This window comes from Ochotona curzoniae, unplaced genomic scaffold (assembly GCF_017591425.1).
Source record: "Ochotona curzoniae isolate NIBS_2020 unplaced genomic scaffold, NIBS_Ocur_1.0 contig_1302, whole genome shotgun sequence".
Classification (NCBI taxonomy): domain Eukaryota; kingdom Metazoa; phylum Chordata; class Mammalia; order Lagomorpha; family Ochotonidae; genus Ochotona; species Ochotona curzoniae.
Window position 1 is genome coordinate 18,078,396 of NW_024465035.1, and position 27,493 is coordinate 18,105,888.

A 27,493-nucleotide genomic window follows, 5' to 3' on the forward strand; every position below is an offset into this window, starting at 1 on the left:
TTGCATGTGAACAGGAAGTTACTTCCTTGCGCTGGAATTAATGAGCAGAAAGCTACCCCAATGGTGCGTACCTATCACGTCATGATTTGTCAGACTGACAGGTCTGCCTTCGCTCCTGAGAGAGAAACAACAGAAAATAGGATAGTGGGCCTCTTTTTTGGCTTTTATTATCCTGTTTGCTTCTTTGTGAACTCAGATAAACTGAAAATATTTCATGCTCACTGGAGAAGAACTGATTAGTGTGTCTCTGTTATGTGCTAACTTCTAATGTATGATTAAAATTGCAAAGCTGAGCTGCAAACTACGCCTCTACAACAGAAAATAACCTTGTCTCTCACCTTGTAACTTTCAATTAGCTTCCTTTTTACAGAGGGTACTTAAAAATCAGTATAAAATTTCAAAAGAACTCTCTTCTCTCACTAAGTAAATCCCTTCAATCTGATAACCCCAAGGCCCCCCAAAGGAAAAAAATAATAATGAATTTACTAAACAAATCATCTTTCCACAGAAATTGTGATCAGCAGCATTTGTATACAATGACCTAAGTTACCATAGCAATGATTACTTTATTCATAATCCAAGCAAACCAGGCACATTTAAACTCTGAGTCTTGGGATGAGCATTGTGGCGTGAGGGATTAAGCATCCCATACGGGAGCTGGCATCTTAAATGGGAACTGGTTCAAGTCCTAGCTCTACCACTTCCAATCCAACTCCCGGTTAACGTACCTGGGGAAGTGGTGGGAGACGGCCCAATGTTTGGACCCCTGCAACCTCCTAGCAAACCTAGACGAACTTCCTGGCTGTGTCTTGGCCAAACCTTGGCCACTGTGGCCATTTGGAGTGTAAATATGTCTCTCTCTCTCTCTCCTTCTCTCTTTCTCTTCTCCCACATGTGTATGTACATGTTCGCTTATGTCTCTAACTCTGCCTTTCAAATAAACACATTTTTTTTAAATTCATTTTAAAAATCTACTACCAAGAGACTTACCTGCAACCTTGCAATTTCTTCTCCAAATTTCTTCTGCTGTTTGGCCAGGATGGACTGGTGGTACTCAGCATTGGCTTGCATGATACAGTGCTTGGCAGCCAAGACAGGGAACACCTCCTGGAAATAAAAATACTGACCAGGGGAGAGTCCAACCACACAAACCACCACAAACAACACGGGATGCAGGAAGAAAAGGGAAGGGAGACAGAGATTAGAATCAGCCCATTAATGGCTTAGACAGAGGTTAGTCATTAGGTGTGAAGAGAAGACCACATGATTTTGCAAAGATTGAATCCTAAGATTCAATTTTTTTCTTCCAATTAAAAGTAAGGTTTTTTTTTTTTCTTTGTAACTGTTAGTTGAAGCCAATTTAGGTTCTTAAGAAAATTCTTTTTAATACAGTCATGAAGTCGCCATTTTGTTTACAAAGAAGAAAGGAATGCATGCACTAGGAGGAGAAGGATGGCCACTCAGAAAGGAGTACATAGCACGGGGCTTTAGAAGCTTTCTTGGGAGCCCGTACCCAGCCCTTTGAGTTAACTAAACCACCATTACTCACATATACTAATGAAATTGCTCTATAGCTGACTGTTTCATCATGTTTAAAAGACAAAAGACAGGAAAGTAAGTGCTCACTTAAATTCACATGCTGAGACTTCACAAAGATGACTGCAGCCACATAAAGATGATTCCCTACCCCATAAACTTTAAGCCCGAATTATCATATACTCGAAACCAGATCACAGTGCTACAATAATAACTAATGATATCACAGGATTATCTCTGGTACAGTTTTCTTGGTACAGTTTTCTTTGATTTCCAATCAAAATTAATTTTTTTCCAAAAACCCATTGGCAGAGGCTAAATCCTAGCCCCCAAACTGCTTTTAGAAAGGATATAATATAATACAAAAAAATAAGAGATGTTCAGATACTAGGCAGTCACTGTCTAGACAAGGATGTAAGACAATCCAAATTGTCTTCTAATGTAGCACTTTCCTATCTGAATAATCTCCTAGCTTCTTGGTCCACTTCCATTCTCTCATTAGATTATAAAAAGCCTATGAGCTTTCCTAGCTGAATGACTCTAATAAACCTGATATTGCTCTCACGGCACTTCTCAAGGCAAGGCCAGTGCAACTTGGTACTTCAAACAGGAGAGGAGTTCAAGGGGTACCAGGAACGCTGCAGAGGTAGCTTCCAAGTCTTTGCAGCTGGCATTCTTCTCTCCACACCAGGGCTCAGCTAACGGCCCAACAGGACGCACGGTGAACTGGGCAGCTGAACGTGACGTCACTTACAGGAAGAAGCCGTGACAGGAGATCCCAAGTCTCAACTCTGCCTCATTCTTGGTATATATTCAACTCACAGGAATCTTCCAAATAATTCCTTCGTGTTCCATTTCTAACTAATGTGTCCTGCTAATGTATTCACATACATTTTCACTTCACTCTAAAGCTGTCTGCAATCTCATAATTTGCAGAAATTCGTGAATGTGACATAAACCCATCAATTCTACAAAAATTATAAAACAAAAACCACATGCCACTACAGAAATGAGGCTAGGCTCCTTCTTTGAATATTTCTGTATAAGTGTAGCTGTAAACACACGTCATTCAAACTGCTTTATTCCTTAATTACTCCATATTTGTGAGTCACCTGCAAATGACCATCACTCAGTAAGTAATCTTCTCAAATGCCCCTTAGAAAAGTTTACATCAAAACATACTTCCTGTGATACGTGGTTTAAGATGGTGGCTTTTCCTTAGCTGTCCGTTAGCAGCTCAATTTTCTACACCTGCTGGCAAAACTGAATTCTAATCAATGTAAAAGATGTATTTATTAAGCTTTCTTTTCCTTTTTGTTCTTTATGTCTGTTTTTGCGCCTTAAGTCTCATCTTTAATTAAGAAAACAGGACAATAATTAAAAAGTGTGAATAATCAACATGCTCATGTACCCATGCGTGTACCAAACCACCAATGATCCCAAACCACAATGCTCTGACAAAATTGTTTAAGACAGACTGTCAGTTTTTCACAGTTTTAGCTTAGAAAAAAATGTTTAGTGAAAGACAAAGGCATCCCCTAGACATCAAAGAACTGATCATGCGTCTTCAACTTAAAAATGTATCTATACAAATACGTTCTTCAAAAGTCTCCATTCCAATCCCCAATTTCTTTTTATCATCTTTTAATTTTAATCTTAGGTATAAAAATACCCCCTATTTCCACATGCAAAGTAACCAATTGTTCATGGAAACAGGCACTGACCTTGGGGAGAGTGTCCTTGTACTGACATTGCTTGAAGGCGTCACCAAAATAATCCGCAGCCTGGTTGGCCAGCTTAGCTATGATGGCATCTTTCATCTTATCTGGAACCAGCATTGAAATACTGTTATAAAGTGAATGGCACCATCTATGACCTTGTGGAAACTGAGATCACAAGTTTTAACATGTTGAAAAAAAAAATCTTCTTTAATCACACCAATTTTCCTGCATAAAACTCAATTATTCATGGGCAAATCCAGAGACACAAAATAGCATAGTGGTAGAATAGTGGTTGCTAACAGCTGGGGCAAAGAAGAACGAGACTGTAACTGCTACCAATACAGGTCTCGCTCGGAAGGAAGAGCAATGTTCTAAACTATAATATTTGCATTGGCTGCAAAACTCTGAGTCTGCTGAAGACCAGTGAAGCCTACACTTCAAAGGGTAACTGTGAGGTGATATGAATTGTACCTCAATATGAGCTTATTTAAAAGAACAATTTCTATCAACTCACCTCTTTAACCCAATGACCTCCCTTTTCTCAATCTTTCTGCACTCAGCGCATATCCCAGTCTTTCATTCTGGCTAATGCGCCTCCTAAGAACTGTTGATCTTTCCTCCTTCACAGGGCTAGGGACTCTGCGAGCCTGGCTTCTCCCTGTCATTTAGGTCTAGTTTAAACATGGATGTCCTCAAGAAAGTCTTCATGACTAGTTAATCTAAAATTAGCATGACTCCCCCTGCAACCCCACCCCACAGGTGGATCACAAGCTACCACACCCCATAATCCTTTCTTATCTGTTCCAGAGCATTTTGCTCTCTCTGGAATCAATTTATCTACATAATTTCTTGCTTGTCATCTCCCCCACACTAACATATTAGCTTCCTAAAAACAGAAGCTTTATCAGCTAACTCTGTTTATGTAGCAACTAGAACAATGGCTGGCATACAGAAGGTACCCAATGAAAGTCTGCTGGATGTTCTACATATTACAAACATTCATAGATGTTCTTCTAGCATCCAGTTATTAAAGACAATAGCTAACTTAATTTCATAACATTTAAAATACAAACTACAGTCTCATATGTACATTCATATCAAAGGTGAAATTGTTCAACCATATATCAAATTCAAAACAGAAAGTTCTAAATTGAATACATTATATTCTAATCACCATCACATCTTTCCAAGTGCAATAAAACAGGGATAAATTGAAGTTACCTCTTGTCGCTTTTAAAAAAAATACTTCTTGGGCCTGTGCCAACATAATGACACTGAGGGTCCCAACAGTATCTGGTGATAGGTCCACAGTAGGCTCGCGATTTAAGGCCGATAACACCGTCTCTTTAATATGTAAAAAGGCACCACTAGCAAACTAAAGGAGGAAAGAGAACTTCTTAAAATCTATAGAAACTCAGCAAAAGTTCATTTCCATGCTATGCAAGATCAATCCACAACACCTGAACCACACAGGCAGACTTAACAAAGATTAAAAGTTATGAGAAAAGCCAAGAAAATAGGACAACCTTAATCAGCTCATTTTTAGATCTACTTCCTGAGAACATGAAAATGTGGGTAAGAATAAAACACAACTACACAGGCAGGCTACAGAGAGAGAACTGGAAGCTAACTACATTAAAATGAATACCACATTTTATGCAGTAGTGAAATATTATATGCCAAGAGACAGAAGCTGGAGTCTCATTCACAGATGAGTCGTGGGAGGTCTGGAGAGGTTAAGGCCCAGGACACAGTGTCCAGGTAACAGGCAGGCTAGACCAGGAGCTGGGTGTAACACCACCAGTGCTTTTCTCATCACAGTGACTTGTTGTGGACGCTCACAAAATGCAATGTTCTCTCAACAACAGGCCATGACTTCTAAGTCTCCATATGACAATTCACTGAGTTACAGTTAATAGAAAGCTAAAAAAAATTCTCTTTCACATTTAAAAATATTTGCAATTTATGGTTTCAAAAAAATAGTATCTTCATTATCTCACCTATGCTCATTCAAAACTATAAGCTACATTTTGGAACACGTTATTTTAAGATTTATTTATTTTTATTTCAAAGTTAGAGTTACATAGAGAGGGGGAGAGAAAGAGAGAGACAGGAAGATCTTCCATCCACTGGTTTATTCATTGTGCTATCTGCACAATGACCAGAGCTGAGCTGAGCTGAAGCCAGGAACTTCTGGGTCTCCCACATGGGGGCAGGGGTTTAAGAACTTGGGCCAACCTCCATTGCTTTCCCAGCTCATTAGCACGAAGCTAGATTAGAAGTAGAACAGCCAGCACTCAAACAGGTGCCCGTACGGCATGCTCCTGCTGCAGATGGCAGATTAGCCTGAAATGCCACCACACCATCCCCAAGAGCACAATGTCTGATAAAGGAAGGTACACTTTCAATTCACTTTGCAAGACAGCATTCCTTGCTTATCCCCTCAACTTAAAACAATGGGAAAAGCCAGGCTCAAGTTCTGAAAAGAACAAATTCCACAGGGGACAAGACAATCTGGAATACAATGAAATTCAGAATCACACCACCTGAAACCCAAATGGACTACTTTAGTAACACCTCTGACTTTAGATTCCCCGTGGCAGTGAATGACATGAAGTAACATGAATCACAACATTTACAAGACGGACAAATAAGGTACATAAAAACACTTTGCAAATTATAAAGTAATATAACATATGAAAACACAATTATACATAGCATCACTTAACAATATCATTTGTTTTGTAAATGAATCTTAAAAAGCTGAGTAAATAATAAATGATCACAGAGTAACGTGCCACATTAGTAATGATTAGTATCTGCAACATAGACTTGGCCAATTTACGATGACACGTGTGAATAGGTTGAAATGTGACCGCTGCACAGGTCTAAGAGTTAAACCCACTTTTTGTAATACCAGTGAAAATTCAGGTATATCTCACTTTAAGAAAACATTAACACAAGCACAGACTTTTTCAGATGAGCTACTCTATTCGAAGGGGACTACCCAGAGAGTATGAGACGTCTCAGACATCTTACCCACTTTGATCAACACTTACTGAGCCAAGCACTGTGCTAGGTGCTGGATTTACAACAGACCTGGGCTACTGGTAGTCTGTCTCAGGGCTTCAACAGCAAAGAATTCACTTTTCAAAGTACACTGTTTTTCAAGAAAACATCTGTTGTGAAAACCTGAATACAAGTTATTTTCAATATCATCCCGCGTGGTGCTGCCCATGACGCAGTAACTGCTCGTCCGCATACCTGATAATGCTTAGCAGCGATTTTCAGTCCTTCGTCATTGTCCAGGTTCTGCTCTGCAGCAATCTGGCTGGCTAAGGCCGCACAATTGAACAACACGCAGCTCTTTTCATATCCTAAGCTTGCAAGAGCTGTAAAAAATTGAGAAGGAAAAACTGATCAGATCATTTTTTTTCTAAAGAAAATGAATATTTCAAAGAGAAATACTATGACCTCTATCCCATTGGTCTCACACAAACAAGCCTGCAGACCTGTCCTCTCACCCAGCGTACGCTCCCGAATTCTGGGCTTTCGTTCCCGCCATTCATTTCCACAACAGTCCCATCACCTAAAGTTTAAAAGTTGGCTGCATTATTCTCTCTTCTTCTGCATTTTTCTTACAGTCATTATCAAGTCTTCCCCTGCTTAATTTCGTCAATTCAGATAAATTCTTTCTATTTTTCTATCACCTCTCAACGTTGCATGCTCCTACCACATTTAAAACAGTTTTTTACAACAAAACTAAGTTAGTGCGAGCACTTCCCAGTTGGCCTTCCATGCTTCACTCGCTCAGGCCAAGGTGACCCTCAGAGAACTACAAGATCAATTTGGCTAAAACGCAACCCTGAACCCGAAGAATCTGCATACCTCACACCCATTCAGACAGCAATTACTAAAATAAACCAGCAGAAAACAGCAAATGTTCATGAAGATGTCAGAGATGATGACATAACAGGATAAGCTGCCACCTGCAACACTGGCATTCTGTGGATGCTCCTAAAGCACCTGGAGAAGCAGTGTTGGATGGCACCAGGGTCCCGACACGCATGTGGGACATCCTGAGAAGCTCGCGGCTTCAGCCTGGACCCAGCCCTGCTTGGCACTGCCAAGGCAGAGTCAACCAGCAATGGAAGCTTGAGCATGTGCCTTCACTGGCTTGCTCGCTCGTTCATTCTCTCTCTCTTCCTCCAACAGTGCCTTTCACATAAGTAAAACAAACCTTAAAAAGAAGTGCTAAAAATATAGTGGCATTGGCTGCATGATAATGTCTACGTACAAGTGAGATAACACACTTCAAGACAGCATGTGTATTCTATCACATTTAAAAATTAACATTAAAAAGAAACAAGAATTTCTGACAGCATTTTGTGTCTTACAGAACTCAATCATGGCAGAAATCAAGCTCTCTCATGACGTACCAAGCATCAATCACCAGGCAACAAGAGAGAAGGCTCCTTCTGAAGCACCACATAAACTGCCCAGGGGGCAGGACACACCAGAGTCGGGTGCCAGGCCACAGAGCTCGGCCAACAGTTTTTTTTTTTTCTTATTTTTAAAAAGCCCTCCAAGGGCAAGCTTCCCTCTCAGAATGGTTTCTCCTTGCCTACACACCAGCTCTAGCTCCTCACGTTGAAAGGAAGTAGACATTCATACCAGCTAGTCTAGCCTAGCTTTTCATACATGAGAAAAAAAACAAAACTAGAATAAACTAATGATGTGAGATACAATTTAAAAAATTGAAAAAGGCAAAGTGAAAGACTGAACCCAGAATAAACCTGTAATTCCAATAACAAAAGGCAGTGTCTCAAAAGTAACAATTAGAGTCTGCAAAGAAATTCAAAGACAGTATATTCATAAAAACAAGAATGGGATTATTTTTTGAAACTTTATGAGTAGAGGACTTTTAAATGAGTAAATATATGTTAGGATTTATTTTACAACTCTCTAAATCCACAGGTGGACTCTCTGGATTCAAATCCCAGCTTCATGAAATCCTACCATGTGGCCGAGGATGGACACTTAAAATCTTTCCAAACCACTTTTTCTCAACTGTCAATCAAAGCACCTTTCCTCTTCAAGCTACCAGAGAATTCAGTGAGATAATGACATAAAGCTCTGTGCACACTGTGTGAGTCAAAGAATGGTTCAATAAACTTTATAGCTATTCATATGCAAGAGAAGGGTCATCTCCACTGTGGCATGGCAGGTCAAGCTGCCACCTCCAGCACAGACATCTCATCTCAGTGACAGTTCAAGTCCCAAATGCTCCACTTGTGATCAAGCTCCCTGCCAGTGGCCTGGAGGATGGTCCAAGTCTGTGGGCCCCTCATGCACACAGGAGATCTGGAAGAAGAACCTGGCTCCTGGCTTCAGAATGGTCCAGCTCGGGCCACTGGGGCCTTCTGGGGAGTGAATCTGTACATCAGCTGCCAGAGGACTTTTCCGTCCCAGTCCCGCTCTCTTTCTAACTCTTTCAAATAACTAATAAATCTTTTATTTCTTTTTATGAGGAGAAAAGTACAAACCCAGAAGGCCAGATCTTCAACTCTGCACCATCTCCTTTCCAATATCTTCACCCCCATTCCAAGGCCACGGTTCCCAAGCAGTAATGATAAATATAATCATGACATACACATGTACTACATACAATATAAACTATGTAACACTCCAAAATATTTCCATTTCCTCACCTAGATGTGTGTTTCTCATGTCTGCTTCACATTTAAACAAAATATAATACCTATTTCCATAATGAAATGAACATATCAATACATTTTGTAAAAAATGGACACTGTATTACAGTAAATCTCATACAATACAACAGGAAGTGTACACAAGAGTGGGCTTGGTGACGTAGGCAAGATGCTGCCTGGAATTCCCATAACCTAATTCAGAACGCCTGGCAAGCTCCTCATCACAGGTTCTTGCCAACCCACCCACCCACGAGCAGAGAACGGCTCAAGGCAGCTGCATCTCGGCCACCCAAACAAGAAGCTCTGAATTTCCCAGCTAGCACTCGCTCTCTTTTAAATAACTAACCTTAACTGCACATATCATATAAAGTAAATATATGTGACACATCTTACACAGTGTAACATGTTTGAAATTTAATATATAAAGCATATGCTTATATTTTATATACACCTATATATATATATATATATGTTTTATATATTAAAATAGAGGTATATAAAATAGAGACGAGAAAATGAAGGCACAAAGTCATTTCTTCCAAGCTGACAGAATAAAAGCTTTTTATCCTTCTAACTTCTAGTTATGATATTGTGACTATAATGTGATTTTCTTTTTTAACCAGGAAAGAACAAGTGCCATCTGCAAGCCTCCCTCAATCATTTCTTACATTCAACAAAGCAAAACTGGCCTTGCTCACCCCTGCTCTCACGCACAGGATCACACACAGTCATGGCATCTGAGAACGCCCTACCTTCCCAACACACTGAACACTGTCTCACCCATTTTTATAACTAGGACAGTGCCTGGCAGGGCATAGGCTCTCTACAAATATTTCAGAATTCGCATGGAAAGTTGAAGTGAAAAAGTGAAAAAGAAAATGAGGTGTCAAACAATGATACTAATAATTTAGCATTTACAGGAAGTTTTTAAATTAAAAACCAAGAATACAAATGTTTCAACTAGACTCTTTAAATTTTTATTTTAAAACATTACATACCCAATTTTACAGAACCTCCAAAAAGTGAACCTTTATCAAAAGCATCCTTCCAGGTAAATGTCAAGCAAATCTGAAGAAAACAAGAGAATACAGAAAATTGTTAACCTTGCCAGATCTCATTAGATTTATTTTTTTTGGAAAGTCATATTTGCAGAAAACAGGAAAGACAGAAGGATCTTTCATCTGCTGGTTTACTCCCCAAGTGGCCACAATGGCCAGAGCTGAGTCAATCCAAAACCAGAAGCCTGGGTCTCCCACACAGGTGCAGAGTCCCAGGGCTTTGGGCAGTCCTTGATTGCTTTCCCAGGCCACAAGCAGGGAGCTGGATGGGAAGTGGGGCAGCCAAGAAACGAACCAGTGCCCATATGGGACTCTGGTGGTTGCAAGGCAAAGATTTAGTCACAAGGCTATCGCACTGGGCCCTAACTAAGTCTCTTTTAAGGAAAATAAGAAAAACAGGACAAAAGCTCAGTCCGTCTAACCTCTAAATAATTAACTGCTTTACCTTTCCTTCTCCTGGATATATATATATACATTTTTTTTTTTAAAGAGAAGCAAGCAGGCACTGCTGTGCAGCAGCTTATGCTACCATCTGGGAAACGGATATTCCGCCTAAGAGGAGGATCGGATCCCAGCTGCTCTGCTTTGGATCCCGCTTCCTGCGAATGCATCCGAGAGACAACAAATGATGGCTTAAGTACGTGAGCCCCTAGCTTCAGCTTGGCCCAAGCCCGCCCACTGAGGACATTGGGGAGTGAACCAGCAACAGAAAATGGTGCGTGCACACACGCTCTGTTGCTCTCTCCTTCTCTCACTCTGTCACTCTGAATTCCAAATAGATTAAAAAATAAATACAAGCATTAGGATATTTCAAATAGTCATTCCCCACCAGTAGTCATAACTAATATCTTCCCTATATTTATAAATAGACATATAGTGACTTCAACAAAACAAGCACTTAACACGAGTTGGCAAATAAGTACCACAGATTTCCCAGAAGACAGAACCAAAAATAACCATTCCATGATATTAAAAGTAGGAGAATGGCTACTTTGGAAGAAAGGATAATATTCTATTTATCAATCTCGGTGCTGGTCCTACCTGCATATTCACTTGATAAAAATTCAAGCAATACACTATTTGTTTCTTTTTCTGCATTATATGTACATGAAAATTTTACTTTACAAAAAAACTGTATCTTTGTTTCTAAAGTATACCACATATAAAGTCTTAAAATAAGTTAGCCTGATTTAAATTATTGATGATAATCCAATATATAATTTTTTTAAGATGCTGGATCAGCAGAAGCTTCAAACATGCAAAAAAAAGAAGTAGAGAGAACACACTTATGAACTACTGCACACCCCGTCAGCTGCTCCGGCTTCTCATGCTTCTATGCCCCACTGATACCCCATGTAATTCTCCCCTCGAGTATTTTAAAGCAAATCTCAATAGTCATTTCACCTATTGAAAGCTCTGTACTTGAATATTCAGATTACCGTTGTCATTAAATGACACATTAAATAAACAAAAACTTACAGCAAATTCCAAAATAAAACCATAAAAATCAGCTGCATTGTCAACACCTCGTCTCTAGGAGAAAATGAAGCTGACCTCTTGTGTATAAAAGTCTAGCCGTACAAACACCTGCAACTTGTACATAAGTGTGATCTTTGCAAGTGTTTTAGAGCATTTAAATTCCAGAGTAATGCTTGCTGAATCACAGTTGATTCTGTAGAAGTCAACGGGAGGGCAAGGCACATGATATTAATCAATCAATGAGAGTCCCTTTAACTCAGAATGCAGCCCAGATTGCAACACTCCCACAAACAGCGAGACCTCAGAGAGACAGTCCCAGGAGACCCTTCCTTGAGATGTCAGTCAGGTCACATAGAGCCCAAAGTTTCTAATTCACACAAAAGACACTTCACAAAAACCTAGGACAGTGAAAAGGCTTCACCTACTGCAATAAAATGCTACAGTGACTGCAAGGACAATGGGTAACTTATCATTACAGAAAACTTTAGAAACAAAATTAGCTACTTACCTGATTTTCAGAAAATGGGAATTTCGGTTCAATGGAACAAATCTGATCATAGTATCTAAAGAAAAAAAAAGAACAAAATAAGTAACTACCAGAGCTAAGTATCATATAAGTTCACATCAAGGCAACTGGCTTATGAATATACAAATTATTCATACTTACCCAGAGTGGTCCATAAATCAAATTCAATCAGATGTTTTGAGGCTAATATCTTTCACTATATAATTCAATATTTCAATATTTAAGACACAAACTAAATTGGAAAAAAACACTGTGGCCTCCAGCTCCTGACCCATGCCTTTGACTGATCAGACCACACTTTCTCCAACCCAAGCTTGCAGTTTCTCTGCTAGCTTTTTATGATTTACGTCATCTGCCTGCCAGAGATGAACTCAGTTAAGGGTGCAGCAAGAAGGTAAGGCAGATCACAAAGAAAGAACTCAATTATCACCTCGATTCTAAAATCTTGTAATGTTCACTTATTGATTTTCATGGACTTGAAAGGCAAAGCAAGTCAAAGAGAAAGCAATGTGATACTCTGCTTAACACAGCCCGCTGTCTTCTCAAAAAGAACACGCTAGGCCCTATCACTGGCCAGTCAAAGGCCAGCCCAGGACTGTGGACCGATGACCCGAATGCAAGCCAAGCCTGTCTGTTCAATTCACCAACCTTAAGCTCTCAGGGCGTTCAGGATTAACCATAGCTACCCAACTCCCTTGCTCCGAGCATAACAAAAGCACCCAGTGGCAGTGCTCAGCTTGCTGCACATTGGCAAACAGACCCGAGTTTGCGGATAGGGAATACTCTTAAACCAACATCTGCTCAGGAAATCAATTTATTTCTTATAGTGCTATTTCCTATTAAGATAAGTCTCCTGGACAAATTAGCATCCTCAGTAAACTGCTCATTAGAAACAGGTTGACCAACTTCCAAATTTGCTATAGGAGGGACCATTTCTGCTCATCACCACTGCCACACAGCTCAAAGCTCACACAACTCTCCAGGCTTCCAGGCCAATCGCCTCATCTCTGTTCTCATTCTTGGCACACTTTCCCCACACAGCCTCCAAAAGGAGCATGGGACATTAAAACCAATGTTTCCCCCTTACCAGGGAGAAAGGCCAGACTTTATCTTTTTTTTTTAAGATTTATTTATTTATTTATTTATTTGAAAAGCAAAGTGTATGTGTCAGAGAGATAGTAAGATCTTCCATCTGTGAATTCACCCCCTCCATGGTCTCCATGGCTGGGGGTAGGCCAAGCTGAAGCCAGAAGCCTGGAACCCATTTTCCACTGCTTTCCCACTCGCATTACCAGGAGAGGAGCAGCACACACACAGGGGAGGTGGCTTAACCCACCGAGGTCCGAATCCAGCCCCTCACTGGCCCCCAAACTGGCCCCTCACCGGCCCCTCACTGGCCCTCCTGCTCACTGATGCCATTCCTCCAATGGCTATTTCTGAGGAGAAATTTCCAGAGGGGAAGCAGGCAGGTGGAGGAGCAGCATTTCTGAAACAAATCTTTTTTTCAGCTAGAATGCCCATGAATTTGGTTATAAACAGAAGAATTGAGTAGTTAATATGCTAAGATCATAATACCACGCATCTATCAGAAAAAAATAAGCCAGAATTGAAGGTACTGGTGTGAAATAATTTTTTTTTCAGTATAGTGGATAAACAAAATAGGTATGTTTAAAGAAGTTACTCACATATTTTGTAAATATAAATGATGAAAGGGATTAAAAGTGCTATCCTACCTTGTAGCAACAAGCACACCTAATGTCCATCTAACGGAACTGAATGATAAAAAAAAAATACAAATTTTATTTCTCAACGTAAGTTCAATATACTTAATAGATTGATATGTCAGTTAGTCCATCCCTAAAGAAGTTAGGATTCTGGGAATTCAGTCATGTCAGCACAGCCTTGCGCATTTTTAACTGAAGAAAATCGAGCCCCCCCTTAGACACCTGTTAAAGTTAGGAAACAAAAAGAAGTCAAAAAGAGCCAAACTACAATTGTAAGGTGGATGCCTAATGATCTCCCGTTGAAACTTTTGCAAAATTGCCCTGGTTTGGTGAACATACTAAGCATGGTCGCAGTACAGTGACTGTGTGTGTGTTTGTATGAAGGGCAATGAGGTACAATGAGAATTACAGAGGAAGAGAGACACACAGAGCTATCCTCTACCCACTGTGTCACTCCCCAAATGGCCACAATAACCAGGGCCAAACCAGGCCAAAGCTAGAGCTTCCCCATGTCTCCCACGGGGGTGGCGGGTGGCAGCGGTCCACACACTTGGACCAATGTCAGCCACTCTTTCCAGGCCATCAGCAGGTAACTAGACTGGAAGTGGGACAGCCGGGACATGAACCAGAGTCCAATGCCAGCCACCTCCAGGCATTGTTCTGCTAAAACTTTGCCTAACTATCTCAAAACTATATTCTAATAAGAATTATTTGTACTTAACCTCTTCCCACCCCAGTCACAAATTGAAAAAGCAAAATATTTTCAGCAGTTAAAGTAACTCTTGGAGCCGCACAGGCTAAGGCATTGTGTCAAGCCAGCAACCTATCCCCTGGGGTGCTGGTTCGGTGTGAGTCACAGCTGCTCCACTTGCGATCCAACTCCCACCTGAAGCCCTGGAAAAAGCAGAAGGTCCAAGTGTTTGGGTCTCTGCCAACCATGTAGGAGACCCAGAGGAAGCACCTGCCTGCGGCCTGGCCTGCCCCGTGCTGGCCCCGCAATTAACTGGTGAGTGAACCAGAGAGATACAAGATTTTTCTCTCTCTCTCTCTCAAAATGAAAAATGTTTTAAAGACTCCGAAGACTTCTGAATTCCAAGGCAGCACAGGCTGGGTCTCCACGCGCATTGTTTTGTTGTTACCGCAACAAATGAACCCATATAAAGCAAAACCTTCAAAAAAGTATCTTCCTTTTCCTAGCTCTGAAAAGTAAAACTTCGGATTTTCAGCTTTGAAAGATGAACAGGAGATAGCCCAAAGTGAGCCAGCTGGGAGGGAACAGCAAGTGCCAAAGGCTTGAGTTAACAGTGTGTCTAAGGGTATCTAGTAAGGAGGCTGATACCACTACGAAGGAGGGACTGGAGACGTCTTCCCCAATGGGCTGTTACAGGCTTTGCTGGGGAGAGGCACAATCAAGGAGAGTATGCAAACTCACCCACAGCCCTGCACCCCTTCGGACTGGGTGAGTACAGTAGGCACACAGCGGTTCCACTGCTGATGTTCTCCACGCAAACAGTGCCCTGTGTGCTGGAGAGCAGCCTTGGCAGGGCTGGGGGCAGAAGGGCCACCAGTTGCCCTCACCTTCTGTTCCAGTGACTTTCGAATCCCTGCACACCTTTCTCTCCACTGACACAGCCACTTCAGCCTGGGTACCTGGCACAGATGTCCATGGGTCACCAATTCCACCATTCAATGCCAAGTCGTTGTGAGCAGAATACTCCATGTGTCAGTGGCACCAGGGCAGGCCAACAGCCAAGAGTGAGGCATGGCCACTGGCCAAGAGACAGGTATTGAAGAACAGTGGAGAGAGGAACACTCCAGGTAGGCCTCCAAGACTGAGGGGCTAAATGCAGGAATAGCCAGAGACAATACAGGGTACGCACCTCAGGCCTTGCTTCGTCCAGCCCTGCTACAGAATAAGCAGGTAAAAAGTACTAGGAAACGTGCTTACTTGCTCTGCAAATGAATCGGAAAAAGAATGACTAAAAAAGAATAAATATTTTTTCATACTCATTCTCTTCACTCCAGAGCTTCTGAGGTCCGTTGAACTTGAACTTGTATGAGGAAACAGTACATTTATATGCTATACTTAAATGACTAAAAACCATATGATGCATTCCTTGGCCAGTTTAGGGCTGGTTATGGAAGTTGAAATCAAAGTACAATGGAAGGGCAGGCACTGGGGATCAGCAACGAGTACGGCTCAAACCTCAACAAATGCTGTAAAAAGACAGTGGGCACTTCGTGAGCTGCTTTTCCAGTGTAAGTCTGCCATACGCCACCCTCCATGGTCCAGCCTACACCTCAGCTCACAGAGAAGGGGAGTCTGCCGCACCTCCTATCATTTCCATTGGCAGGTTCGAGCCCAGGATACATCTCCAACAAAAGCAGAGGGGGCAGGATTCCCACAGAGCCTGCCAGGCCAGGGGCAGGGGGCAGGAAGGTACCTCAGGGGAATATTACCCTGAAAAGCAGCATATTCATGAATTTTACTTTAGAACGAAGTGTACATGTTTTTTGAAAGATTTATTTATCTGAAACCCAGAGAGACATAGCTCTTCTATCAGCTGGTTCACTCCCCAAATGGCCAAAACAGCCAGGGCCAGCCAAGCTAGAGCCAGCAATCAGAACACCATCCAAGTACTAGAGTCACCAACTACCATTTCCATGGCACGTAAGGAGGGAGCTAGATGGGAAGTGGAGCAGTCAGAAGCCAATTCAGCACTCAGCACCAGGGTGTGGGTGGGTGGGTGTGTGTGTGTGTGTATAAGCTACAGAAGAAATTAATGCCTCAGTTGGCGAGCCCAGACATCCAAATGAGGCATCCAATCCCTACTCAGGCTCCAAGTTGTGCAATCTCTCCACACTCTGCCTAAAGAAAGGATAACCCCCTCTCTAGGTTAAGACACAAAAGATGCAATATATATTAAATGTTTGGAATAGTTCTAGGAAACAGTGCATCTGTGCTAGTTACAGCTACAGCTTATTTTGCAACTATGTAGAAGTATTTTCCACATGCTGTTCAGTACTTACTAAAATCACTTTACAGTAACTAACACAACTCTTTCTTTTTAAATCTCATGGGGGAATGGGCATTTGGCATAGCAGTTCAGATGCCACTGCAGACACCAGAATTCTATATCAGTGTGCCCTGTGTAAATCTCCACTTCCAATCCTTAGCTTCCCACTAAAGCACACTCAGGGTCAGGCAGGTGGCTTCCCAGATGACTGCCCGACCCCTGACTGGTGCACTCTGGGTAGGCTCCTGCAGACATTCGGGAAGTTAACCTTTGGGATAAAAATGGATCTCAGTCTATCTCTGCCCTTAAAGGGAAGGAGGGCAGGAGCAGAAGGGGCAGGGGAGGAAAGCAAAATAACAGTAAGAGTTCTCACAAGGGCGAAAAACTCTCTAGGAACTCCAGTTTTAAGTTTGAAGAAAAACATATAGATTACTAATATTCAATCCACTTTAGCCAAAGTAACACTACCAAGCAAATTATATAACCTCATACACAACTCGACACTACCAACCAGAAGCAGACACAGCAATCAGGGCAGGCGGGCCAGAGATGCCAGCCAAGACTCACAGCTCCTTCCTCAACCTGACTTACCTACTTCTTTCTACACCCAATTTGTCATAAGAAAAATTATTAATGAATCACTACATATAGTAGAGAGTAACTAGTCAGGGAGTCGAGGAATTGGGACCTTTGTTGGCAAAATTCGGCCACAAAGCTGGCCGGGCAGGCTTCAGTCTGTGTGCACACCACAGGAGACTTGTTATGGCTATACAAAAGGATGAGAGACCAGACAGCCTGCCATCTTACTAAATATGAGACAGACCAAAACATTGAAAAACAAATCAGACATTAAAACTTCCTTTAAATTTTTATGTTTATTCATCCATACAGAACAAAATTACTAAGCCAGACTAAAAGCTGCCAACAGCACGCATTCTCTGAGACCAGGGACCACACATAACACTCCATGCCGTCCTGGGAACTGGCGCCTGCTGCAGCGTGCGCCCACAAAGACTCCCCGCTAGTATTTGATTAACAAATTGCAGCACCATCATTACTACTAATATTATCTCAGTTGCCTCACCCCTAAACCAACAATCAGGACACAAACAACAGCTGTCAAGGAAAACGGAACAGCAGTATTTTCTTTCCTGCTATGTAAAACATTAGTGCTTGGGAAAAGAGATCAAAAATTAAAAGACTAGTTTCATTAATTTTATTTCACAAATGAAGACGACACTGGCATAATACAACTAAATATTAACATAAAAAAGGATGAGACAAGTCTGCCCAGATATTGTACAAAACCTATACAAATGATCTAAAGAAAACAAGAGCCAAATTATTTAAAACAAAGAATATTATACATATCAAAATCAGTAGCAACCAGTGAATACTAAGAAAACAGGTATAAAATAAGTGAATTAGAAAAAAGAAAATGTAAACTAATTGCTAAATACAAAAAGCTATAGAACAAAGAAAAATACAGGCTTTTTTTTAAAACGATGTTTACATAGTTGAGAAGGATTAGGGTGGGAAGGGTCAAGGAATGGGGGAAAGTGGATGAAACAATTGTTTCCAATTTTCTTTTTCTTCTTCATGTATCTGAAGGAAAGCAAGAGGAGGGAAGAAGCTCCACCCAGTAGCCTAACCCCATGAGTAGCTGGGAATGGGGGACAGCCACCAGTGTCATTCCAGGGTGCCCATCTTCCGAAGGTACCAGGTACCGCCCAGGTGCTTTCAACAGTTCTGAGATTCTGGTGGTTTCGTTGCTCCAAGGCTGAGCAAATCCTGCCAAGGTGCACTGGCTGACATAGTCCACCTCCAAGTCCCTATCTGCCCAGATACTTCCTGTCAAAGCTCGGCCAGGAGAGCTGTCCAATCTGCTCTGCATTCCATCCTCTGCCAGTACTACACGTCCTCTGCAGGCCTCAACGACCTGTCGTGTCCCTGATGTGCATCTGGGCATGCCATCCGCTGCACAGGCTTCAGCAACCAGGAAGGCACAGTTCTGACACATGCACTCCACAGTCAGCCCACAGATCCTGTGATTTCCCCGGTGCCCACCCGGCCCACCCGCAGCCTTGGCTCCTACGCATGTCGGTATGTGCCGCAACCTGCCACAATCTGTCCCGCATCCCATTCAGCTTCCGCACCCATCAATGGGTGCTGCAGCCTAGCTCTGCCCGACCAACCCTCTGTGCGGCTCACACTTCTGTGCCGGCAGGTGCCACTGCCTGTCCAGCCAACCCTTTCCCAGCCCTGCTTTTCATGCTTGCCGGTGGGAGCTGTAGCCCATCAGAGGGGTCAGGCTTGGTTTTTAAAAGGAGAAAAGATGACTACAAACTTTAGCCTATCTTAATTGAGGGGAAAGCATTCAGCTCTGATTCACAATATTAGAGAGAAAAACTGTAAGTACAGCACAGCACAGTACAACATGTTCTAAGAACTTCTGTGTCACAAGAAGACCCCACAAATTATAAGATTCAAGAAACATACTAGGTCTTTTCCACATACACACTGGATAAAAATAATAACCCAGATAATAATTCCTACAAATCAGTAAAGAAAAAACAAACCTGGGCCCAGCACAGTAGCATAGCGGCTTAAGTCTTTGCCTTGCACACTCCAGGATCCCCATGTGGGCACCGGTTCTAATCCCAGTAGCTCCACTTCCCATCCAGCTCCCTGCTTGTGGCGTGGGAAAGCAGTCGAGGATGGCCCAAAGCCTTGGGACACTATACCCTTGCAGGAGACCGGAAGAGGCTCCTGGCTCCTAGCTTCGGATCAGCACAGCTCCAGCTGTTACAACGGCTTGGGGAGTGAACCAGTGGATGGAAGATGTTCCTCTCTGTCTCATCACACGATGTTACTCATCATCTCTGTATATCTGACTTTCCAGTTACAAAAGGGGAGGGGGGGCAAAGCACTGCCCACAGCAAATCCAGCTGCCAATTGTTTAAAAAAGAAAGAACGAATAAGCAATCTTTCAGCAGAGTGCCGGCAGATGAGGCAGGATCCGCCATGACACCCCCTTCCCTATGACAACATCTAGGGTCACAGTCCTACTTTTGCTTGCAATTCTAGCTTTCTGTCCACCTACACCCTGGGAGGGGGGTGATGATGGCTCAAGTACTTGGGTCCCTGTCACAGCAAAGCGGGAGTAAGTTCCTGGGCACCCCCGTATCTGTTGCAACCATTTAGACAAGCTGTGTTTGTCTCTCCAGCTTTCAGATACATTTTTGGAAAACCTGTTTTTGGTGCAGACATTATCACATGGAAGGTTAAGCCAAGGCTTGGGGATGTTAGCTTGAGCCCCAGCTACTCAGCTTCACATCCAGCTTCCTGTGAAAACGCCTGAGAAGCAAAGAAAGCCTTAAATACCCAAGTCTCTGACCTCCACGCGGGGACCTGAACGCAGTTCCAGGCTTCAACCTAGCCAAACCCTGGCTGCTGCACGGTTTTGAGAGTGAATCTACAGATTGAAGCACATGCTGGCTTGCTCTCTTGCTCTCTCTCTCTCTCTCTCTCTCTCTCGATCTCTCGATCTCTCGATCTCTCGATCTCTCGATCTCTCTCTCCTGCTGTATGTATGTGTGGTTTTGTTTCTCTCTGTCACCCTGCCTTTCAAATAAGTAAATCTCCTTGAAAGAATTGTTAAATTTCTGTTTCTTTGAATGGCAGAATGACAGAAGAGACAGAAAGGTCTTCTATCTGCTGGTTCCCTCCCTAGCTGGCTGGACGAGGCCACAAAGGGGCTGCTTGCAGGCCTTCCTCATGGGTGACAGGGGGCCAAGAGTTCAGGTCATCTACTGTTGCTTCTAAATCTGAAGAAGAGTGGCCAGGACACAAACTGGCATCCGTACGGGATGCTGGCAAAGCAGGCAGTGCTTTACCCATGACACCCAGTCCCTACCAGTCCCTGCCACCAAGTCTCGGAGAATAAAGTCCTGCAAGTTAGCACACTGTTCATTCGGGATCCACTGCCCAGAGCTAAGTCTCACCCTGTCACAAATGTCACATTCAAACCAGATCCACCCAGTGCGTGCGTGATCCCTGGGCTCTCCAACTCCCTCCTCTCCAGAACAAACTTCAGACAGCTGACTAGGAAACAGAGTGGAAGCAACAAGAGACCCATCAGCACAAAACTAATGGCAAAACATACAGAAAAACAAAACCCACGGGGTTCCCATCCAATCACCATGCTGTTCTCCATTCATCAAGACACTTACAACCCCCTCTCAGTACAAGCCACTTTAGAAAAGACGAGATACCAAGAAAATGAGTTTGGAAGCACTGTTCACATTAATATTAGCATTATAAATGCATATTACAGAAAATTTTAATAAAACACTAACGAGTTAGTAAAAAGAACAGCATTGCTTAGTGTCCAACGTGAAAGCTTAAACGGTCTTTTTCAAGGCCCGTTAGTTTAAAAGTTCATTAAGTTAAAAAAGAAAAATTAACACAACATTTAAAAAAAAGAAAAAGATATTCTGCTCGATTTGAATGACACCTCCCAGCTCTGATTCCTAAATATGACTTTACAGAATATTTATCCAAGGAGCTTCCATAAGTGCCTACACTGTAATGCTTAGTAGGGTGTAATATACCCAACAGTTTACCACAAAGGGGGAAAGGATTAAGAAACACAGCATCCGGGGCCCGGCGCGGTGGCGCAAGTGGTTAAGTCCTCGCCTTGCATGCCCGGGATCCCATATGGGTGCCGGTTCTAATCCCGGCAGCCCCGCTTCCCTTCCAGCTCCCTGCCTGTGGCCTGGGAAAGCAGTCGAGGACGGCCCAAAGCTTTGGGAACCTGCACCCGCGTGGGAGACCCGGAAGAGGCTCCTGGCTTCGGACCGGCATAGTATCGACCGTTGCGCTCACTTGAGGAGTGAATCATCAGACGGAAGATCTTCCTCTCTGTCTCTCCTCTCTGTATATCTGCCTTTCCAATGAAAAAATAATAAAAAATAAAAATCTTAAAAAAAAAAAAAAAAAGAAACACAGCATCCAAGTGACTAGCTCTGTAACTGCTCCACCTAGCACGGAAGAAGGAGTCACTGGAGTTCCAAGCTGATGGCGATATCCCACCTGAGCAGCCTCGGCTTGCTCAAAGCTAAGAACCAAATGCACGCAACACATTTTTCTCAGAAGGTTCATAAGACCACAGCTATACTGTCTTTTAAAAAGTACTACTGAACCAAAGTCTGAGTGCTATGCAGTTCTTCACAAAAATCATTTTCAGATTTGTTTATTTGTATTTGAAAGGCATATTTTACTGAAAGAGAAAAAGTGAGAGAGGTCTTCCATGCACTGGTTCACCCCATAAATGGCCACACCGGCCTGAGCTAAGCCAACCCAAAGCCAGCAGCTGCTTTCAGGCCTCTGCTATGGGTATAAGGTGCCAAACACTGGCCATCTTTCACTGTTTTCCCAAGCCATAGCAGAGAGCTGGATCAGAAAGGAGAGCAGTGCCCAGAGCAGTAGCTTAGTGGCTATAATCCTCGCCTTGCACATGCAGGCATCCCATCGGAGCACCAGTTCATGGCCTAGCAGCCCCAATTCCCTTCCAGCTCCTTGTGGCCTGAAAAAGCAGTCAGGGACAGCCCAAAGCCTTGGGACGCTGTACCCACGTACAGTATCCTGTAGAGTTTCCTGTAAGGGGTCTCCTATGAACTTAATTGGATAATTTATATGTTGATTGAATTTTTTTCAAATGCACATTTAAGAATCTTTTCCTTATGTTTGAAGAGAGCTTGATTATCATGGGTCATGGTGAAGATTACTTTTGGTCAACCCTGTTGGGAGTTCTGTGCACCTCTGGTACGCTGCTTCCCAATTCTTTCTCTAGATTAGGGAAATCTTCCCTTATTATTTCATTAAATTCATTTGTAAACCCAGCTTCTTTTTCTGCACTTTCTGCACCATAACTCTTATATTTGGCCCTTTTATACGATCTTTTACTTCTTGAATACTTTTTTTAATCTAATCAAACTCTGCTTCTAGTTTTTTGTTTGTTTCCCCTGGTGACAGGAAATATCTTCCAATTCTGAGATTCTTTCTTCTGCTTCATTCAACCTATTTTGGAGCCTCTCCACTGTACTTTTAATTTGCTCCACTGTGTTCTTCATTTTTGATATATCAGCTATCATTTGATTCATTTCCTGTGTGACATATTCCATAAATTCCTTGAACTCCTGTATTACATGCTTCTCGTTATTGATAAGTTTTGTAACAAGTGTTTTAAATTTTATCTCCCCCATTTTCTCAATGTCTTCCTTAGTTAACCCTGAGGTTCAAAAAGGCTTTTGCTCCTTTGCAGGGGAGTCTTCAGTAATATTCATTGTGCCTCTGTCTCTTTTTTTGCACTTTGTCATTGTACTTCTGGTTGTCAGATTCTTCTCCTTGGGGCAGGTTTCTAAGCTGTGCCACCCATAGGTCTACAATTCGATTTTACTTATTGTGTTTGGCACACGGCTGTGTTTCATCACTTGTGCACTCTTTCCAGTGAGTTCCAAGTCTGGGTTCTTACGCTGGACTTCCACCAGGGGCTCCACAGCCCCAGCTCCTGGCTCACCGCTCTCCACCTCCTGTGATACCATGCTGAGGCTGCACTGTTGTCCGTACAACCTTTCTCCCACTTCCAGCTGGAGACACCAGGAGTCCTATAATATCTAGGTTGTACACTGTTAGGTCCGAGTGCTACTAGGACCTATCTTGGATGGAACCTGTAGGATGCCATGTTGTTCACTGAGCCAGAAATGAGTTCACTCCCAGCTCAGTGCATGCACAGTCCTGTCCCATAGCCTTTGCCTCCCTATACAAAATGGTGCCTGATTCAGCTCTAGGGAGCTGACTGGACTGTGAAATCCACCCTGTTCCCGCACTGCTCGTCAGGGACCTTACGCTTTGTCTCTGCTCATGGTCAAATCAAACAGACCAGCAAGACGGTCAGTTCTTTGTCTGGGTCCACCTCCTGAGCTCCCAGTGAACTCCCCTTCCCACCTAGTTGCTGGTGGAGTTCAGATCGCCGCTGGCTGAATGCTGCCAGAATATTTGGTGACTGCAACACCACACCATTGTGTCTGCTGCCTTCCCGTGTCTGTCAGTCTCCAGGTGCCCCTCTGCTGTCATTCTGTCCTCTCCTGTTTCCTGGAATGTGTCCTCTCCGCTTCATACTGGCCAATGTTTCTCTGTTTAAATGTGTCCTTATCCTATTCTGCCATTTTGATTCTCACAAATAAATAAATCTTTTAAAATTAAAAAAAAGAAAGAAAGAAAAGCAAGCAAGCAGAGCAGTCAGGACACTAACCAGCAACCAAATGAGATGCTGCACTTGCAGGCAAAGGCTCAGCCTGTTACGCCACTGCCCAGGCCCTCACAGAAATTACTTTTAAGAAACAAAAGTTAGCTGCTTCTACAGAATGGCTATGCAAGTGCCAGGGGCCAATTTTGGTCTAGACTCCCACATTCCATATCCGAGTTTCTTGGATGGTCTCAGCTCCACCTCCCATTCCAACTTCCTGTTAATACTCACCCTGCCAGGGAGCAAGTGATGGCTCAGCTAATTGGGTCACTGCCTACCATTTAGGACAGCCACATGGAGTTCCCAGCTCCTGCCTTTAGCCTGGTCCAACCTGAGCCAATGAAAGCATGCACGTGGGAAGTGAAGCAATAGATGGGAGCTCTGTATGTGTTTCTCTCTGCTTGCCAAATAAAACTGTTTAAAAAAAATTCCATGCCCACCAGTGTAACAAGCTAATCCTCTGCCTACCAGTGGATCGTATCCCAGATACCCCACTGCCCAAGCCAGCTCCCTGCTTGTGGCCTAGGAAAACAATGAAAGATGGCCCAACACCTTGGGCCCCTGCACCCACATGAGAGGCCTGGAAGACGTGCCAGGCTCCCCAGTTTGGACCAGCCCAGTTCTGCCAGCTGCTGCCATTTGGGAGTAAACCAACCAATGGATGTACGTGTCTCTCTTTCTTTCTCTCTCTCTCTCAGAAGATGGAAAATCTCTCTCTCCCATTCTCTCTCCCCCTCCCTTTTGCTCTCCCTCCCTTTCAGTAACTAGGACTTTCAGAGTAAAATCCCATGCTGGGCCCAGTGTGGTGGCCTAGTAACTAAAGTCCTCACCTTGAAAGTGCCGGCATCCCATATGGGCGCCAGTTCTAATCCCAGCTGCTCCACTTCTCATCCAGCTCCCTGCTTGTGGCCTGGGAAAGCAGTCAAGGACCGCCCAAGGCCTTGCGACCCTGCACTCGTATGGGAAACCTGAAAGAAGCTCCGGGCTTCTGGCTTTGGATTGGCACAGTATCAGCCATTATGGTCACTCGGGAAGTGAATCATTGGAAAGAAGAACCTCTCTGCCTCTCTCTTCCTCTCTGTATATCTGACTTTGTAATAAAAATAAAATAAATCTTAAAAAATCCGATGCCAAGCATCCTTTAGCCTAAATTCTCAGTGGTAAAATTAACACCAAGAGATCCCGATTTCTCTGAGCGGTGTATTCAGTGACGCTCCTTACCAACCAAAGCAGAAGCAAGCCATCAGCAAGCCAAACCAACCTTTCTTTGATCCAAGAGGAAAACGGAAATGTGTTGGGTGACCCAATGAATTACCTAATTTCCCAACGTGCTACATTGTTGCCATTCAGCCCAATCAGAGGCCTTCAACCGAGACAAGGCAGCCTCTCCTGTTAACATTCCAAGTGCTACAGACCTCCTAGCCTCCCTGGGGCCGCGCCCCTGGGCATGGCTCTCCAGGCTTGCACAGAGATTGGCCAAGAAGGCATCCCGGAGGAAGGGAGAATACGCAGAGGCCTAACCACAGCTCCCACTGCTACATGTCAGTCCTTCCTTAGCTTGACCTAGCCGTACCAGTGTTCCGGTGCACCTGCTTCTCCCGGGAGACCAGCACCACACTGGGAACTGAGGCAGAAGAAACGTGATCGCCAGCAAGGGCAGCGGTGGCGGATGACTACAGTAAGGAAACCGTCATTAAATACGGCCTGTGCACAACAGTGAACCAGATTTTAAACAGCCTTACATGGGACAGTCTGTCACTCCAGTTTTATTTCAAGTCACTGTATCTCCTCACTCTTAGAAACCTCACAGGATTCTCCCGAAGCTGCGAGGGACGGCAAACTGGACAACTGATCCAGTGTCCTCAACCCCACCCTGCACTTCCCCCGCAAAGCAACACTTAGGAAACCTAAATGTGACCCGAGAAAAGTCACAAGGCAGTGACTGGGAAACCGCGGATGGGGCGGGGAGGGGTAAGATTCTACACACTTCCCATCCCTCCCAAAGAGTGGGAAAGTAGGTCCGAGTGCAACGTAACCAGCCTAGGGCAGCCGGCCGCCCCGCTCCTGCCCACCGGCCTCCGCCGCGGCCAGCAGGGCAGGGTGGCGGCCGGCCGATCGAGCGGCCAGGCCCGTGCCCGCTCCCCGGGAAGGAATGCGGACCACACCTCCGCGCCGGGCCAGGCCCGGGTGGGGCCGGCCAGGCTCGGCCCCGCGGTCCCCTCTCCCCGGGCCCCCGCGCCCACCTCAGCAGCGTCTCCAGCGCGCCCTCGTGCTTGTCCAGCGGACGGCCGAGCGCTGCCCGCCGCAGTTTGCTCAGCTCCTCGGCCGCGCGGCAGTACTGGGCCTGCTCCTCCCCGCCGCTCGGGTAGGTCTGCTGGATGAACTTGACCAGCGGCTTGGCCAGGTCCACCTCCGAGGTCTTTTTCAGCTGTACCGAGATGAACGTCGCCATGATGAGCGCCTCTTGGCCGCCGTTCGAGCTTCCCCCTCCACCACGCACACACCACACACACACACACACACACACGGCGGGACGGAAGAGGAAGGACGGAGGCACGCGCGGGCGACGGGCACCGGGCGGCGGACAGCCGGACCGACGGGCTGACGGACGCGCTCTAGGTCTGTGCGCTCGGGGTCCGGCTACTTCCGGGAGCTGCGGCGCAGGCGCCCGGGACGCAGGCGAGGGGCGGGGCGTCGCGGTCACATGATGGTGTGGCACCGGGCGCTCGCGGTTTCCGGGATGTCTGTCCTGTGTGTCTCTTTACTGGCCACGCTGGGTGGCACTTTCTCCTAAGAGCAGCCATGCCTCCCCTCCGCCCGGGCAGGACGTGGCGACCGAGCGTCCTGCTCATTCCGCTGCTCTCACTCGGTGAACGTAGTGGGCGAGGTCTCCCCCCCGCCATGGTGCCTGACAGGTAAGGGCCCAAGAGGGAAAGGAGAGTAAACAGGGCTTGAGGAAAGCCAGGGGATTAAAGCTTGCCACCTGCCCATGGAGTAGATAGATGCTCGACTTGGGAAGACGGGACGAGGGACAAAGGAGAGCCACCACCTCCACCACCCACCCCCAAGCCGGAACAGCGGAAGTACAGGTGCCCCGGTGCACTGCAACCTGGAAGCTGGTGGAGGTTGAAATGAGTGAGCAGAGATGAGCTTTTTCAAAACAGGGCCAGCTGGCACGGCAGGCATCGTCTGATAAAACACAGGGGAAGCTCTGCGCGGCCCTTCAGTATTTGCATCCAGTCATAGTGTCCTTGAAGAAAGGCTCTTTCATATGAACCGTTTAAAGCCTTCTCGGTTACCACTGTGTTAGAAAGACAGAAGTTATCTTGGAGGGAGTAACAAACCCAGGAAGCGGGACATTTCTGCTACAAAGCTGGGCCGTCATTTCCAACAATTTATTGTCACGGAA

At 44.4% G+C, this 27,493-nt stretch overlaps 1 protein-coding gene across 3 annotated transcripts in view; it reads right to left on the minus strand.

The window, feature by feature from the left end:
- Positions 1-26,735, minus strand: part of LOC121145584 (programmed cell death 6 interacting protein) — a 58,096-nt gene extending 31,361 nt beyond the window's left edge. For 2 of the 3 annotated variants that reach the window (XM_040964510.1, XM_040964515.1), the window contains exons 1-7: positions 26,328-26,735; positions 12,017-12,071; positions 9,970-10,039; positions 6,522-6,649; positions 4,479-4,632; positions 3,261-3,361; positions 991-1,107 (exon numbers count right to left, since the gene is read on the minus strand). In XM_040964510.1, coding sequence (XP_040820444.1) covers positions 991-1,107; positions 3,261-3,361; positions 4,479-4,632; positions 6,522-6,649; positions 9,970-10,039; positions 12,017-12,071; positions 26,328-26,536 — 834 coding nt within the window. In that variant the 5' untranslated portion in view covers positions 26,537-26,735. Of the gene's footprint in view, positions 1-990; positions 1,123-3,260; positions 3,362-4,478; positions 4,633-6,521; positions 6,650-9,969; positions 10,040-12,016; positions 12,072-26,327 lie in introns of all 3 variants that reach the window. The other variant, XM_040964502.1, reaches the window with a different exon arrangement.
- Between the last annotated feature and the right edge of the window lie 758 nt (positions 26,736-27,493).